The following is a 16621-nucleotide window of genomic DNA, read 5'->3' on the forward strand; positions in this document are numbered from 1 at the left end:
ACAGAACCTGGGTGAATTAGGTCCACTGGGTCTCCTTGGCACTGGGGCCCAGGTATGGACCACTGGGACTTAAAAAAAGTTTTCATGTTACTTTTATAAGTTTTGGTGATATGCTACAGTGGAGTTATTTAGAGTTTTCAATATTAAATGTTTTAACCTAGTTTTGTTGGTTTGTCTGTTCTGGGATCCTCTTCACTTACTACAATAATTAATATTCTATAGTTCTGATGAATTTTTGCGATTGAACGAGGCAAAATATATTTGTACATACTTGTTTCTAGTTCAATTTTGGCCATATTATGGGCAAACTTTCTTTTGCACTGTATTTATTAAAAATAATCCTGAATTATAAATCAGTCATCCACGATTATAAAGTAATTAACCTTTCACCTGCATCGTGGGTCGTTTATGACAGACCATTTTTGTTTTAGAATTTCCTTCCGCCTAAAATAATGAAGTTATAAGCAGAGGAATAATTTACGTAAATTATAACATAGAGAAAAGCTCACAGGCTACACAGAACCAGATAAAAGAATTAAAAAACTGATCTTTCTAAAGGCATACTAATTTCATGCTACAGTGTGCCATCTAACGACACCATATATGTAATTTCAGCAGATATCTGCATGATGTATCTATATCTATTGCTTTGTCGATAATAGAAAACTGATACGAAAAAATGCCTCTTCGATTTATATCTCCATCTTTGCTATTCGTGACATATTCATGTTCTAAATTAAAACAATCTTTTAAAATAAACTTAGGAACCATACAAAATGTCTGTCTCACAAAATAATCCCAATAAAAAAGCTTCAAAATAGTAACAAAATTACACCAAGTACATAAAAAAGTCCATGACAAAAAAAGTACCATAAAATAAATCTTGCTTCTTTATGAATCACAAAAAACTAGATGAAAATAATAATTAGGAAAGAAACATTCACCTTTTTCAAAATCATGTACAACCTAACAATACACTCATATAAAAAAAGTGTAAAATGAAAGTGAGCAAAAATGCATTCAAGACATTTCATTACATATTTTAAAGAATATTCAGCAGGTTAGATGCAACATTTATAGATTACCTATTTTGTTAATAATCTGCCTCATAAAACAATAAAACAAAATTCTTCCACAGATTTTAGTGCATGTCCATTCTACTCGCCCAGCGGCCGCAGTACCAACTGTCGGTAAAGCAGTTCGGGCGGATCGTTTCGCCGCGAAGGTGGGGATAGCGCCGCGGCATGGAAGGAGGCTCCTGAGTCGTCACTCGTGTTGTAGCGCTGATGAAGTGCGTACGACTTTTTGTCAGTTGTGCGGGCATCGGCGAGAGTTGAGTGTGTTAAGTAGAATCGGTCCCTCGAAAAAGAAACAGTTTCTCTCCAGCCATGGGTGGTAAGTCCACGCGCCATTCTCCACGAGCATTTTCCACTTCTCTCTCTCACAGCACGCATCCGCCGAAAGGTTACGTTCATTGAGCTCATTTGGGGTGTGCGATAACGTCGCCGGTAACCGGTCTTGACCCAATGACCTTCATACGATTTATATCTCCTATGGGCTGCGAGCAATAACCTCTCGGCACGTGAAAACGTGCACATTTTTATTCCATTCGTTCGCCTTTTTCCATCGCCCGTCGCGAGAAAATCGTTACCTCTCTCATCGATCTCGAGACACGTGTGTTGTTTTAACTTATTTTCGTGAAATATCTGACCGATTCGCGCTCGCTTTCGTGCTGCTCCCCAGAGCGCATGCGCCACATTTTTTTTCTACTTTTTTCGTGAAAACGGCGCCAATTTGAGATTTCGAACTTCTGCACAGGCGTGTCGAACATATTTTGTTTAACCGTGTTCTAAAATTACTGTAATCACGGATTTTTGATTTTGGTTCAATTCTTTTGACAAATTTTTGGGCCTCTGTGATATCCCAAGCTTGGGGTCCTATTTTCGTTATCGATCTGGCGGCCATATGCAAAACATTACTGTGGTACAAAAATTGAAACAGAGAATGCGAAAAAAATAGCATCTGTTTTTCTTATTTTATGTTTCTTATTGTGTTTAATGAACATTTATTTAGTATGGTAGTTTTGTGGATGGAATTACCTTCATGAGAATCTTATTTTATTCCAGGGACTTAATTAAGAATGTTGCCACTAAGATGCCTCTTTTTTTAGTAGACGCTAGATTCCTTTTACATAAAATAAGATAACTCTCGACGGTATTTCTACCGTTTATTCTTAGCCATCTGGGGGAGAAATTGCGGCTCCTTGCCAAATCCTGTCGTCTATCTCTATATTTATTTCACACGCGGTGAAATTTGCCGCAACTTCAAATGTTTCGCAAAATGCATTTATCATTTTTCCCCACGAGGGAAAACGAAAAGAAAAAGAGTACAGCAAGTATTTATCGCGAATTTTGAGTAATTGCTTTTGAACAACGATCCCACAATCGGGAACCACTTAACATAATTGCGTCGATATAAATATATGTTTATTGATTATCCCTGAAACGGTGATGTAACAGGAGCGATAGAAGCAGAAAGCAAAAAAAAGAGGTTCGATACATCGATAATCCAGTTTGTAGCTTTTTTTCTCTCGTAAATTAATCTCTTAGTTTTCGAGGCTGATTATGCCACGAGGGGTCATTAAAACGCAAATATCTGTGATCATGAGGCGGCATGTTCCAGTTTGGGACTTTGCCTTCGTTGAGATTTGAAAATTATAACTTCAGTAATAGAAGGATGTAACAGAATTTCGAATAACAGAGTTTTTATGCAGTCACTACTCGCTATAGTCTTGTGATAAAATTCTTGCACAGTCAGTACTCATCATAGTCTCATGGAAAAATTTCTGTACGCTCACAGGTCTCTATAGAGTCCTGAAAAAATTTCTGTATGCTCACTGATCTCTATAGACTCGTGAAAAAATTTCAATCGCCGTATTTTTATACAGTCACTACTCGTTATAAACTTGTGACTATATGAAATCTGAAAATTAAAAATATTAAAATAAAATAAGAATAATTTCGAGAGAACCAGCAAAAAAGGCTTCTGGATTTGCCCCTGATCTAGTCTTTAGATTCTCTGTTTTCATAGAGATTATAGCGAAAGAGGATTGTAACGTTTTTGAAGAGCAGAGTTTCGAATAGTGCACAGTGGGCGTGGAGCCGATGTGACGCTAAACGGAAGCTGGCATTGTTAAGTTCATTGTACCTCGATTGGCGCAGGGCAATCAGAGAGTACCTATTTTTATATAAGCTCAATCTTGACCTTCGTTTGGGCTGGCAAACGGAATTCTAGTTTGAAACGTGCAGAGGCACGCGGCAGACACAGATTTCGCCCTGTAGAACCGATTCCTAATTAAACTCGAGAACGCAGCTGTGCTTTTCGTCTCGTTTCCTCAACTCCACCTTCTGCACTCTCGAAATACAGATGCAGAGGACCTCCATTAATCGAGACATAATTACTCATGATTAGATTGCATTCATAGAAAATTGAAACGTGTAAAGAAATACAAAATGGACGCTGTAGGTGTACAAAAATATACAGAAATATCAGAAGTAAAATAAGTATCAGGATGTTTGAAGAATTAAACAAGTTCTTATTCAGATTCTGCATTTTAAAATGTAGGTATTTATAAAAGTTTGATTTTGCATAAGAATTCGCGGTTTATTTATGATCTGTGGTATTTAGGTTACCCATTATTAACAATAAGGTAGGATTACGATAGTCTGCAGGTAGTGTCATGCTTGTAGAGACTAATACGCTCTGAGGACAGTTCAGGGATTGAAGACAAGAGTGGAAAGGATATTTCAAGAGATAAAGTAGGTAGTGGTGAGTTTATAATGAGGAAGGTTACAGTTATTTCTTGCAGAAATAAGAAAAGACATTTTTTATATGATAGCAAAATTGATTTTGTTATTGTTTTAGGTAGAAAGGTTCTCTTACTATATTGCACGAATCATTGAGTGCTAGAAACTCGTCAGGAAAATGAGAATAGTTTCAAGAGATAGTAGAGACAGAAATTCTAACAAGTAAATCCTGTAATTCCAAGATACCATAAGCAACGAGCTTATACTACGAAAGTAGACTCCAAGTCAGAGGCCTCGGCGTACCCTTTGCATCCAGAATTATTTTAGAACCAACATGGCGCGGACTTCTCTGTGCAGTCTATATTTATAGAGGATCATCTTCATCCTTCATATCATTAAAAGGAGTCACATCTATAGAAATAAGTTAGACTTTCGTCGCGCAGAGTTATGGGAAACTCGTTTCCATAAAAAGAAGGCAGTCTCTAAAAACTAGTTTTATAGCTGTAATACTGAACTAACTGCAATTCGCTCGGAAAATTTGATATCAATTGGCGCCAAAATTTATTATAAGAGGCTCTAAAAATGTGTGCAAATGCCACAATTTAGTTTCTGTTTTATTTCTGAGCTTTTAGAACTAGTACTGTCCAGTAAAGTATTACTGCCCAATTGTGAAGAAAAGCAGTATCTACTAAAAACATTTTACTGCTACTTTGCTCTAAAACAAGGCATAAAATGTTAATAAAAAACTGAATTTCACGTTTCTCTGTAGTTACTGTCTCTCCATAGTCTGGCAGTGTAATTACTTTCGAAAAACTAATAGAACATCTGGGGAACGTCCCTCTAAGTTCCGTCTGCGATGGCTTTATCGCGATTCAGTAGGAAGATAAGAGCAACAATAATGCCTCGTTCACTTGTCAGCGGAGAAAGTGTCGATTCGCAGGCGTGAACGTGTCCTCCGCGTCTATGGTCGTACATGGAAATCTGGTCAGACTTGGGAGACGAGTGCTTGACCTAAGACAAGGTATATGAGTGCATTTTGTACAAACGCGAGGCTGGGTCGCTATTATAAGCTGGTCGGCTTGTATAAATATAAACCTGTGTGGCACAACGACGCCGGCACTCTGCCTCTCGGGTTTCGTCTGCGTATTACAATATACGAGAAGCCGAGCACCGCGTTTCTCATACCCGACATAAATGTTTCGTTGCTCTTCTCTTCCCACCCCTTCGCCCTTCTTCACATCGCGAAAATACCAGACACGCGAGACGCGTCTCGTGAAATGATTCTTCGACAAAATCGCTGGCCATCCACCCACCAACAGAATTAAGGTCCCTGATAGGCCCTTTTCTAATACTAGAAGCATCAAGGTCAATATATGCCTGTTTTTATCGAAATGCCAAAATGAAGGCTTCTTCAAGAAGTTCATAAATCAGAGACATATTTATTCATACATTTTTCTACTTATATTCAGTATTAACGAAAAAAATAGGTAACATTTTCAGAGAATATAAGGACCTTTTTTGACCCTTTTGGTAGCTGGAGTGTTAGTGGATAAAAGGGTCCTGGAACTTCAGGGAGAGGTGTGACCTCTATAGTTAGCATCGTCTAGCGATTCTTGAAGCTACGTGCTTTGACTTTTATGAGTAGACTGAGGATCTTTCTGCAAATTCCTATTTTATAAACACATCATTAGAAACTTGAGTCCTCTAATCTTTGCATACTGGAATCTCCCACAAAGATCTGCAGTCCACTCACGAGAGACATCATTTATAAGTGTTAGACATCGATTCTGATGAAGCTTCGCAGATTTGTTGAGTAAAATATTTTTCTAATGGCAAGTGTCCATGTCTAGGAGTGGAAACCCAGAAAATTGATTCGATTGCTTCTTGGCAGTAGATGCGAGCTGTTTAGTGGCCAAAAAGATTACCTTCACTCTTTGAATTTCTGAGATTCGTATCACAGATTCAGAAAAGGGATTCATAAGTTGTTGTACGAATCTCATATTTCGTACACAGGAACTTAATATGCGCCACAGTGAGTAACTCCTGCTCAATTTGTCAGGATCCGACATGACTGAACGGGTTACGTTTCGTAGAACACCGGTAGCAGAAATCCGAGCGTTTCCCCTGTATCTATTTTCTTTCTCCCCTCTCTTCTCTTTCTTTCTATAGCGACCGTCTCGTCGCAGTCCCTTTGCATTCGTCGCATTTAATTTTACCAACACCTTCGACGCGCCTGTATCTCGTTAAAGCTTCTTCCAGGCTCGAGGACATATGTATAAACAATCTTAATAGGCTTGTTCTACGCTGCTAGATACTCGAGGCGGTTTGCCACTTGAGAGATTACAAAACGATTGATAACGATCGTTCACGCGTTTCCACGATGCCCCTTTATTAGAATGGAATGACAAGTTCATGGGACTGATAATCGAATGATTGTCGGAGCTGGCGCGCGAGGGAACAATGTAAACCGATGCTAACTGCATGTAAATTAGACGCTCGGGTTTCGAACCTGGAACAGGCTGAAGAAATGCTAATTACTGACGAGGAAACTGGATGAGAAGTGACACAACACTGTCTGGGATATCAACTCGAATTATGGATGTTTTACTCTTCTTGATGAGTTTATTTCGAGTAGAGAAATTTCGATGATTCCCCGTCGCAATTTTGTTTTCATAATTCTTTATATATTCTACTTTCAACTTACCAATAAAAAAATATTTATTTAACTAAAAAATAAGACTGTTCCAAAACTCTTATTTGGGATTCACAAAGCCATGAAGAGGTGCTTCCAGAAGAATCCAGCTCCTCCAAATTTCATCGAGAGGAGTCAAATATTCGAAGCACTGCTCTGATATAATTACATGTCGTGACATAACGTTTTAATCAGTCTTTGACTTCTACCGGAAACCTAGAATTTCGTCAGGCATTGAGAACATATTGATAAACTTGTCTGCTGATAGCGGGCCGAACGAACGATCGCCTTCTTCAGCGCGCTTGCGCGATTTCTGGAGTCGACTCTGTCGTTGAATAATTAATATATCTGAATCGTTAACCCATATCGTGAAAAATCCTTCGACTTGTTGTCTGTCGAGGAGCTTTCCGTTTTTGCACGCTGGGGGATGCACAGTGTTTTGGGACAAAAATTTATAGCTTCTAAATTAATCGAGTATGCATGTGGGTGGTGTCTACCTTCAAAATCTCAGTTCCTTTATTGGTGCCTTAAGATAGAAGGATTTATAAATGATAGACCAGTTTTTCGACGTGTGCCCACTGCAAGACACTGTGGCGACGTTTCCGCGATCGCGACGATCATCCCGTGAAATGTAGCTAACGTTGGAAACCTAATATCTTATTCAATGTCGATACGCAACCATTCCAGAAACGTGAACGGTACATTTTCAAGGCTCGACACTTTACATGGAATAATTCTAGAATTATTACATATGCTACATGATCACATGGCTTATTTCGTAAAGCTGTTGCGTAGTAAAGCCTCGGAAGAAAATTGATAAAATTGTTAGGGATCTCTCGCGATATTAGGCATAACACTATTTTTTTAGAGTATTGAGAAATAGGCTTCTAACTGAGATTAAAACTGATTTTAGGTCGTAAGGTTGTTATTTGGGTCCAAGGAGGACTTGTTCTCGTTAGACCAATAGATCACTAGGTCCAATAGATCTTCTGAGATGAGTGGATCCAGTAGATCCTCTGAGTGGGTCCAAAAGGTCCTACTGGATTCAAGAACCTAACACCAGAAGATCTGTTTGCTGAGACACTTTGGAGCAGGGAATTGTACTGATTTCCTTAGCCCTTGTGTTATCTGTTAGTGTTAGAATAATCTACAATCGGCAACAATGCCAAGCCCTACTCTGCGGAAGTTAGAGCAGAGAAAGAAAGGAATACTTAGAAGCTTTACGTTATTTATACAGCATCAAGCAACGAGTTAGCAAGAAGCTGATAACCAATTATCGTGAGAGAACGTAGTAAATCATATTCTTCTTTTTTTCTCTTACTCTTCTTTTTTTCCCTTTTCTGATTATATCCTATCTGCTGGATAATACTCTGAGCGTGTTGGTCAGATAATGACTAAAAATAGTTTTATCCAGGGAAAACTAGAGCCAAATTTCTTGGGATTCTGGCTCCGGTTATCAAGGAGGCCGCGATGACATTCGCGAATTAGAAATAGAGGGTGTTATAAATAAAATTCACGACCGTGGAAACAACGCAGTTTGGATCACGTGCTTTAGATGTAGCTGATCTAGAAGATCTTCGCCTTCCAATCTATTTTTATCCCTGATTTTCGAAATGTAGACCTTCTCATCGCTAAAAATTTGCGAAATTATCAAACGCAAGTAACAAAACTCAGTCTCGACTATTAGACAACCGTTTAGAAGCTAGAATCGTTGCATTAGATAATTTGCTCCCAGATAATTCCTCCCAGATAATTTGCACAAGATAACTCGACGCCAGATATACATTGTAATTGTTTATTATTAACAGCTTGGCGGTTTTTATGTTAGATAATTATACTGGAATTGTCTTTGCTTTTACGTAATCGTTAAAAGTGATAAGCGAGAGTCAATGGCACTCGTAGAGTTCAAAGTGTTATCTTCTTCGAGCTACTTATACCAAAAGAGAATGCATTCTTAGGAGAGTGGTATTGATGATGTAATATCGAAAACAGTTCGGGAATCAATGTTTCAGCGTCTGAGAAATTAATTTCACTCGCTGCAAACGGCTTATCAGACTTTGTATGCATAACGATATGATGAATACCAATGTTATCAATTAATAACGAGTAATTTACAAACACGTGCGTGAAAATATATCGGTCAGTCGGATATTCTTTTCCTCCTTGGGGTATTACAGATTTGAAGACTATAGAAAAGGAACTTGTTAAGTCATGTTTCCTAAGTTTTACAGCTCATCCTCATTTTCCTCGTATTATTTCTTAGCCAGTTTCTTTCCCTGTAAGTTACATTTATTATTTATGTGTTAATTACAGGATACGCCTGGGTTACATTGGCTACCAACGATGCCTACTCCTTGGGCGCTTTAGTTTTGGCACACTCTCTACGTCGAGTTGGTACCAAATATGAATTGGCTGTCCTAGTCACTCCTGGAGTGACACAGACAATGAGGTGGGCTTCAATTTTACAATCATTCATGCTTGTTTCTTCTCTGATGCTAAAACTATACATTTCTATTTTGTCTCCATAGGGAGAAATTATCGGCCGTGTTTTCTGTAGTAATGGAAGTGAATGTACTTGATTCAAAGGATGAAGCTAATCTGGCGCTTCTAGCTAGGCCAGAGTTGGGTATTACCTTCACTAAATTGCATTGTTGGAGACTGACTCAATATGATAAATGTGTCTTCCTTGATGCAGACACGCTTGTAAGGATATTAGTAACTGTTTTTGACTGAAATTGATTTTTGCTTGAGCTTCACATCACTGATTTGTATCTATCAGGTTATCAGAAACTGTGATGAATTATTTGAAAGAGAAGAGCTGTCTGCTGCTCCTGATGTAGGCTGGCCCGACTGTTTCAATTCTGGAGTGTTCGTATATAAACCGTCTCAGCAAACTTTTGCTTCCATTACTGCATTCGCTGCTGCTAAGGGTTCATTCGATGGTGGTGATCAGGGCCTGTTGAATATGTACTTTAGTGACTGGGCTCATAAAGATATCTCTAAACATCTGCCATTTATCTACAATATGTGTTCCACAGCTACATATTCCTATCTTCCTGCATTCAAACAGTAAGAAATCTTGGGTCCCTCTGAAATTTTCCCTGTAAGAGAACAAAGTAACTATAGACCTTGTTATTTGTTAGGTTTGGAGACGACGTTAGAATAATACACTTCATTGGTATTACAAAGCCGTGGTTACAGTATTTTGATACTTTGACTGGTATTGTTCAACCACCAATGGGTTCTGCACACTTGCAACCGCTGTTACAGTTATGGTGGAACATATTTTGTGACAAAGTACATCCTCAATTATCACCTGTTATGGTAAGTTCAAAACCTCGCCTGAGATAAATGTAACAATGTCTGCAGTGTTTTATTAATCATGAGTACAAAAAAACAAAGCTGTAAATATATAATGATGTTTTAAACAAATTTGTATATTTTCTATTATTTACTGCACTTTATATTACACTATAAGATTTTCATTCCCGAATGAAATGTAGAGCAATAAGTTATGATACATAATTTCTTTAGGAAGAAAGGTAAGGTAGTACGCTTTCCTTACTCTTGTTGTAAGTAGTATGCAAGTCACACTGTGAGATTTTTTCTAGATGAAATTAGCATAGATACATTGCACAGTCATGCATTATTACATAGAAACATGCTTGATAAAGTGTGATTAAAACTGTATATATTGCACATAACAATCATGCAATCACTAGATTATTCTATGCACATAGAAAATGGTTTAAAGTATTGTAGGATTTTTTTTTAAATTGAGTAACTCTTTTATACAAAATATCTTCTTTCTTCCTTCCAAAAATTATAATTGTCTGAATTTTTTAATTCAGACAATTTTGCAAATCTTACATTTACTGAGTGTGATTTTCTGATATGAATTGGTTTTTGTGGCATTTTAGGTGCACTTTCGTTTTTTTTCTTTTTTTGTTTTGTAGCATAATCTTCAAAATTGATATTAATAGCTGAAGTGATATGAGATATTGAAACTGACAAGAAATGCCTTGTAAAATTACAAAAAATTTTCAAGAAATTTCCAGAGTATCATAGCTATTAGTATTTGTACTTAATCTTTTTGTAATAATTTTTTTTGTAGATCAGTGTCCATTTTTTTCTTTTATAATATTGCATCTGCAATGTATAGACTTTTAATACTGAAGTATCTGAAGTTAGATACCTAATCTCTTTTACCATGTAAGTAAATAAATTAATAAGCATGACCGATACCTAAGTTTAACTTGATATTTGGTATTTTATCAAGTTCTACTACTACTATCATTTTTAATACAACTGATACATATAAGAATCTTGCTTCTCTTAAAATAAATTTCACTTTGTACTAATAATTTATGAAGTAAACATTCAAAGTTCAAGGAATGCTGTAATAGCATTTTGTTTAATATTATGTGTATCTTGAGTAACAGTTCTGGTACAAGAAAAATGGACACTGTCATATTAGTTTTCTACTAACCAACTGAATGTGCATTTTTCTGTTTTGGCATGATGCTTGCATAGGCCACCAGCACATTGGCACCAATTTGGCACGAATTTACTCCTGTACCTTATCAATCCCCTATTCCAAACAATCCAGTTTACACAGACACACAAGACAAAACACAAAATGACATTTATTTAGAAACACCAGATTTCTCAGAATTCAAAGACCCATGGGAAAATTATTGTGTACAAAATGATCCAGTTATCAATAAAAAAGGAGACAATGAAACTGAACAGTATTATTCGATTGACAGATCTTCACCTATAACTGTGTCACACAACGAATTTAATTATGTAAAGCCTGTCCACCAGACTCATTACGAATCACCATTAGAACATAATAGGGAACCACTCCATAAGATAGAGCACGACGAATGTTCTCCCCCACACCATAATCAAGAACAGTCTAATCACTTTGTTAATGAAAATAAACAGCATAACTCGTTTTTTCATTCTGAAGATACTTCTAATACAAATGTTCAGTCTAATTGCTGGCAAAATGAACATAGAGTAGAAAGTTATGTACCTGTACATAGTACACATCATTCCACTGAATCTCAGCATCATGAACATGTTGACTATCAACATAATCACAAAGAAGAAACAAAACAATATCAGCATGTTGACTATCAACCTACTTATCAGCATTCATACAATGATTATAAATCATCAGAAGGGACAAGAGAACATCAACATGTTCAACATCAACATGTTCAACATCAACATGTTCAACATCAACATGTTCAACATCAACATACATACCAAGATCACTCTAATAATAACAAACATTTTGAAGAAACAAAACAACATCACCACAATGAGCCTTATGTTGATCATCAACATAATCAGCACCATGCGTACGATAATCAATGTAATAATCAAGATACTCAACATTATGAACAAAATCATATTGTTCACTGTCACGAGAAGAATGACTATGAACATAAACAACATGAGTCCTTCCATATCAATGTTCATCATGAACAAATTATAGAGAATAACATAGCTCATCAAAATGATGTTTCTGTCAAAGTAAATACTGAACAAAGAGAATATGTAAACAGTACAGACGAACAGACTAATACACTAATGTCTACTAGCCCTCATCCTGTTTCCAAACCTTGTACAGATATCCACAATGTAGCAACGCAATCTGACCCACACATAACGGAAGACAGTTCAAATGTAAGTAATTGTTCCCACATACTTCTCTTCGCCTTGCATTCAAGTTAAGAAATTATTTATTATATGTTTCATGTTACCTTCTATAGCATTTACATCCTATTTCTACTTAAGTTACAATTCTCTCGCACATTTCATAGTTTCTGGGACATTACTTGCAGTTTTAGTGCTGTTATTTGGTATGAGTTTCGTTACAAAGTTTCTCTAACAATTTACGTAGTCTTTATTCTTTTTTTTTCTTTTTTGTTAGTTCCTTTAGTATTATCCTGTAATTATAGAGTAACTGTATTTCCTTTAATACTTGTAGAAAAGAAGTTTATAACACAATGTATTTTCGTCATCGTCATTTTACTAATTTATACTATAGTTTTTTGTACGTTTATGATACCTACATTTGTATGTACACTGTTAACAAACACATATCGTAGTTTAATAAGATAATTTGTGTTAGAATAACGTCTATGAATTTCAATATCGAAATAGTTTCTGTTTTCTTCATTACAACTTGCATAACTATATTGAATGATATTTATATTTGTTGTCTTATTTGTGTTCTAAATTTATTAACAGAAAAAGTGGGTTTTCTTCAATTTTGTAGGCCGGTCTTGCTGGTGCCCTGGCTCAAATGACATTGGGTGAACCCAGAAGTGCTGAACAAATTGCGTTAGAAGAACACATGCGAAAGCAAAGTTGGGAACAAGGACAAATCGATTATATGGGTCGCGATAGCTTTGATAACATTTGGAAGAAAATCTGCCAAACACTTTCCCTTGCACCAGCACGATTGCCATCTCCTCCTAAGGTAATAAACTTATTAATGTGGTAGACTGCCAGAAGCAGAATTTCTAATGGAGCACAATGACAATTTAATTCATAGGAAACGCAAAAACCTACGGATGCAACTGAAAAGACTGCTGAATCTGCTGACCCTGAAGCCATGGAATCTGCTGCATGTGTTGGATCTGTGGATGAAGTGGATAAAGGAACTGGTACGTGTAATCTGTGACAGTAATTATAATATTTCATATGGTAAATGTTTCGTGATTGTACAAGTCGTTCCCCAAAATGGGCATCTGAAAAATGAGACATTCCTTAGCTGAAAAAAATTGAAGAATTTTTGGAGATATTTTCTTGTTAGCTCAGTTTATGGAACCACATATGATTACCTTTTAGAGACACAGATTTTACAGAAAGGAACTTTGAGCAATGATAGAAAATCTGTAAGAAGTGGAAAGTTAAAGTGCTCATAGTGCAAAGCTATTAACTGTTTTCTTGAAAACGCTTTGCAGTTTTATTTTTTTCCCCCTTTTTTTAATACAGCATGTGATATTTCGATGAAGTGTTTAGTATTTAAGAACTTGAGTCGAGACAAAGTTGAACAATATTTAATGATATATTGGAAAATTAAAATGTGAGAGAGTGAGAGATATATCTTTTTTATACCGTTTATCAAGTTTAAGTGTTTGAAACAGGAACGGAGGACAGCAACTAACAGATCCTGGCGCCATAGCATTGCTACATCTTGTATTGTCGTTTTGCTTTAATGGGGTAAATATTTTGAGAACTCATGTCATCACAACCACAATTGTTATGAACATATTTTAAAACAATTTGAAGAAAGTTTGTCGAACACAACTAAACCAGTACACAATACAAGCTAAAGTTTAGTTTATTAAGTTTATTGATTAGTAAAAAGTTCTAGATGCTTAACTATGAAATATAAAATAGATTTTTTAATATCACTGCTGATGCAAAAATTCGATAACTATCAGTTATACGAAAATTTCGTTAATCTTAATTTTGCTTTGAAATTTAATGATATAATATTGTAAATTTGTTAAAACTAATAATGCTTTTTCAAAGAATTCATTACATGGTAAATACTAAGTAAATATATTTATGTATGCTTGCTTGAAATCGCTTCAAAGTAAAGATATTCTAAGTATTTCATGTTTAGTAAAAACATTACATTGCAAAAAAAGAATATCAAACATTCTAACAATCATTATCATGCATGACATCATTTTTTAATACATTTTCATGCTTGCTTAATGTGCTATATATTTATGTTTATATTTTGTGTGCTTCGAATTAACAAAACGCTCATTTAATGTTATAAAATTGCATTTAATAAGAGCACTTTCGAAATATTAATTTCAATCACAATCGTCACAATTTCTGCATTACAAGTAGAGCATTCCTCGAAATACAAGTAGATACATAGAATATACTTAAATCTTCATGTATTATTACTATATAATTTTTGTTTAATTATTTTTTTACCGAGTCCTGGCAAGTTTTTTCTACACATTTATAACACAATAATTTTTTCTTATCTAGCTCAAGCAACATCCAGTCCTGAAGAACAAACTCTAGTTAATAATGTTCCTATAACAAACAACGATAATGTAGAATCCAAATTATCCGAAAAGAGCGAAGAAGTTATTAATACACTTGTCGAAACAAATGAAACTAAAGAAACAGTATCAGAGGAGACAACAAAAATTTCTCAAGAATCTTTAACGAGACCAGAAAGTGAATCAAACGATGCAATCGAAAGTCTTTCTTCTACACAGCCTTCGATACAAACACCCGAGAAAGTTGCAGAGGAACTTGATACAAGTTCCCTGTTAGAAGAAACAACAGAAAAAATAGTAGAACAAGTTTCTCAACAAATTACGCCTGTAGCACCTAGCGACGAGATTCAATCTTGTCCAGTCGAAGAACAGAAAGATGAATTATCATGTCAGAAAGATAGTACCATCATTGTTGCCCTAACAGAAGAGCTTGCAAGTAGCGCAATAGATATTACAAACGTTGAACTTGCTGTGGAGGTACAGCAAACAGAATTAGATATTAGAGACGAGAAACACGCGAAAGAGTTATCAACTGCTTCTGAAATCCTTACGACCAGTCCTGTACCTATTCAAGTTGCAGAATCCGTCCTTCAAGTGGAACCCAAGGAATCTGTGTCAGATTCTCAAGCAACTACTCAAGAAGTTCTTTCTTCTACAATAACACCCGTTCACGAATCCAATGTAGCCTGTTCTCAAACTCCAACAGACACTCAAAGCACAGTACAAATGAATGGTTCAGCATCTACAATTGATCATACGCAAGAGAAGGAAACCTTGAGCTCTGATGTTACTCAAAGCGCAGAAAGTATTGACACTGTTAACAAATCCAGTGAATCACCTTCACAATTAGCAGAAGCTTTGCAAGTAGAACAACCTGAACCACAAGAGTCTACATTACTTCCAAGTATTACAAAGAACGTAGAAACAGCAGAAACAAGTATTGATACAAGTTTGCCACAGACAACAGAACAAAAAGAAGAACAGAGCGAGAAGGTTGAAAGTGATACGAGAGAAACGAAAGAGCCGATTGAATCTCCATTGGAAAGTGAAGAAAGTCAATTGCCCTTGAGTGAAGGTCCAGTTAGGCCTTCCAGGGCGAAAGAATTGAATGTGCCTTCAGAGAGTGTCCCAGAAACCCCAGAGCCAAAAAGTCCAGAAAAAGTAACGAAGAAGCTTGTAAGCAGCAAGTCTACAGAAAAAACACCGGAAGAAGTTGTAGAAACGACTGAGGGTGATAGTACAGGAAAGAAAGTCGTAAAAAAGGTAGTAAAAAAAGTAACGAAAAAGCCAAAATCAAAGCCAGAAGAAGCACTAGATGAGGGTGTGCAAGATAGTTCTGTTAGTAAACAAAAAAAGACTGTGAAAGTTGTTAAAAAAGGTACAAAGTCTTTGCAAGCTTCAGATACCGAAACGACTGTCTCTGAAACTCCGTCATCTAGTACTTCTGACGCGCCAGTTCCACCTAAAAGGAAAGCAAAAGCTACAGCCACGAAATCAAGTGTTAAGAAATCAGATGTAGAATAGCGATTATTAAACAGGAACTGACAATAATGAACAAAATACTTTGAGGTTTCAAAATTGAGAGCCATTGAAACAATAAAGTACTGAGAGGTGATACTCACTAGTCTCTCCTAATATTTTTTACTTTTAATACACTTCAGACCGTATCACCCACAATTTTGATGTTTAAATGCTTTGATGAAATTTATTAGGCAACGTTATATTTCAACGCTACGTTTTGCTTCGTAATTTATACATATTTTATTACATACTCTTTTTAATTAAGTATCTATACGGAATAAAGCTTTTTTTATATTTTATCCCTACTTACATGAATCATTGAAGTAAAGCTGATACCAATTAGGTATAGTGCTCTGTAATTATTATTTTATCAATATATGTTATTTTAATATGTATCTCGACTAATTTTGTCACTCATTTGTTAGCTTCAATTTATTTAATAATATATATGCAAGTAGCTGTGATTGATCATCTTTGTATCTCCTATTTCAACAAAAGTGCAAAACAATATCTGTTACAATTTATAGAACGATTCCTATAGAAATGTT

General features: G+C 35.9%; 1 protein-coding gene and 1 long non-coding RNA gene across 4 annotated transcripts; both read left to right on the plus strand.

Moving 5' to 3' along the window:
* Window positions 1-1271: 1271 nt before the first annotated feature.
* Window positions 1272-16468, plus strand: Gyg (glycogenin 1). Of its 3 annotated transcripts, XR_013002337.1 has the most exons (9): window positions 1272-1395; window positions 8812-8947; window positions 9027-9201; window positions 9278-9567; window positions 9642-9822; window positions 12794-12997; window positions 13073-13184; window positions 13668-13743; window positions 14536-14675. XR_013002337.1 is itself a non-coding variant. In XM_076382401.1 (8 exons), exons 1-8 carry the CDS (start codon window positions 1389-1391, stop codon window positions 16074-16076), a joined length of 2646 nt encoding a protein of 881 aa, XP_076238516.1. In that variant the 5' UTR covers window positions 1272-1388; the 3' UTR covers window positions 16077-16468. The 3 variants fall into 3 exon arrangements, 2 of the variants coding, with proteins under 2 accessions (XP_076238516.1, XP_076238517.1); XM_076382401.1 differs by lacking the exon at window positions 13668-13743 and having other exon boundaries at window positions 14536-16468; XM_076382402.1 differs by lacking the exon at window positions 14536-14675 and having other exon boundaries at window positions 13650-13743.
* On the plus strand, window positions 3245-4557 carry LOC143181700 (uncharacterized). Its single transcript, XR_013002324.1, has 3 exons — window positions 3245-3620; window positions 3688-3828; window positions 3925-4557. It is a non-coding gene; the product is annotated as an uncharacterized LOC143181700 (long non-coding RNA).
* Window positions 16469-16621: the final 153 nt, after the last annotated feature.

Source organism: Calliopsis andreniformis, chromosome 7 (assembly GCF_051401765.1).
Source record: "Calliopsis andreniformis isolate RMS-2024a chromosome 7, iyCalAndr_principal, whole genome shotgun sequence".
In the NCBI taxonomy this organism is placed as follows: domain Eukaryota; kingdom Metazoa; phylum Arthropoda; class Insecta; order Hymenoptera; family Andrenidae; genus Calliopsis; species Calliopsis andreniformis.

Coding starts and splice junctions, on each gene's coding strand:
- Gyg (XM_076382401.1), top strand. Junction 8,948..9,026: donor GGAGTGACACAGACAATGAG/GTGGGCTTCAAT, acceptor TTGTCTCCATAG/GGAGAAATTATCGGCCGTGT. Junction 12,998..13,072: donor GATTGCCATCTCCTCCTAAG/GTAATAAACTTA, acceptor TTTAATTCATAG/GAAACGCAAAAACCTACGGA.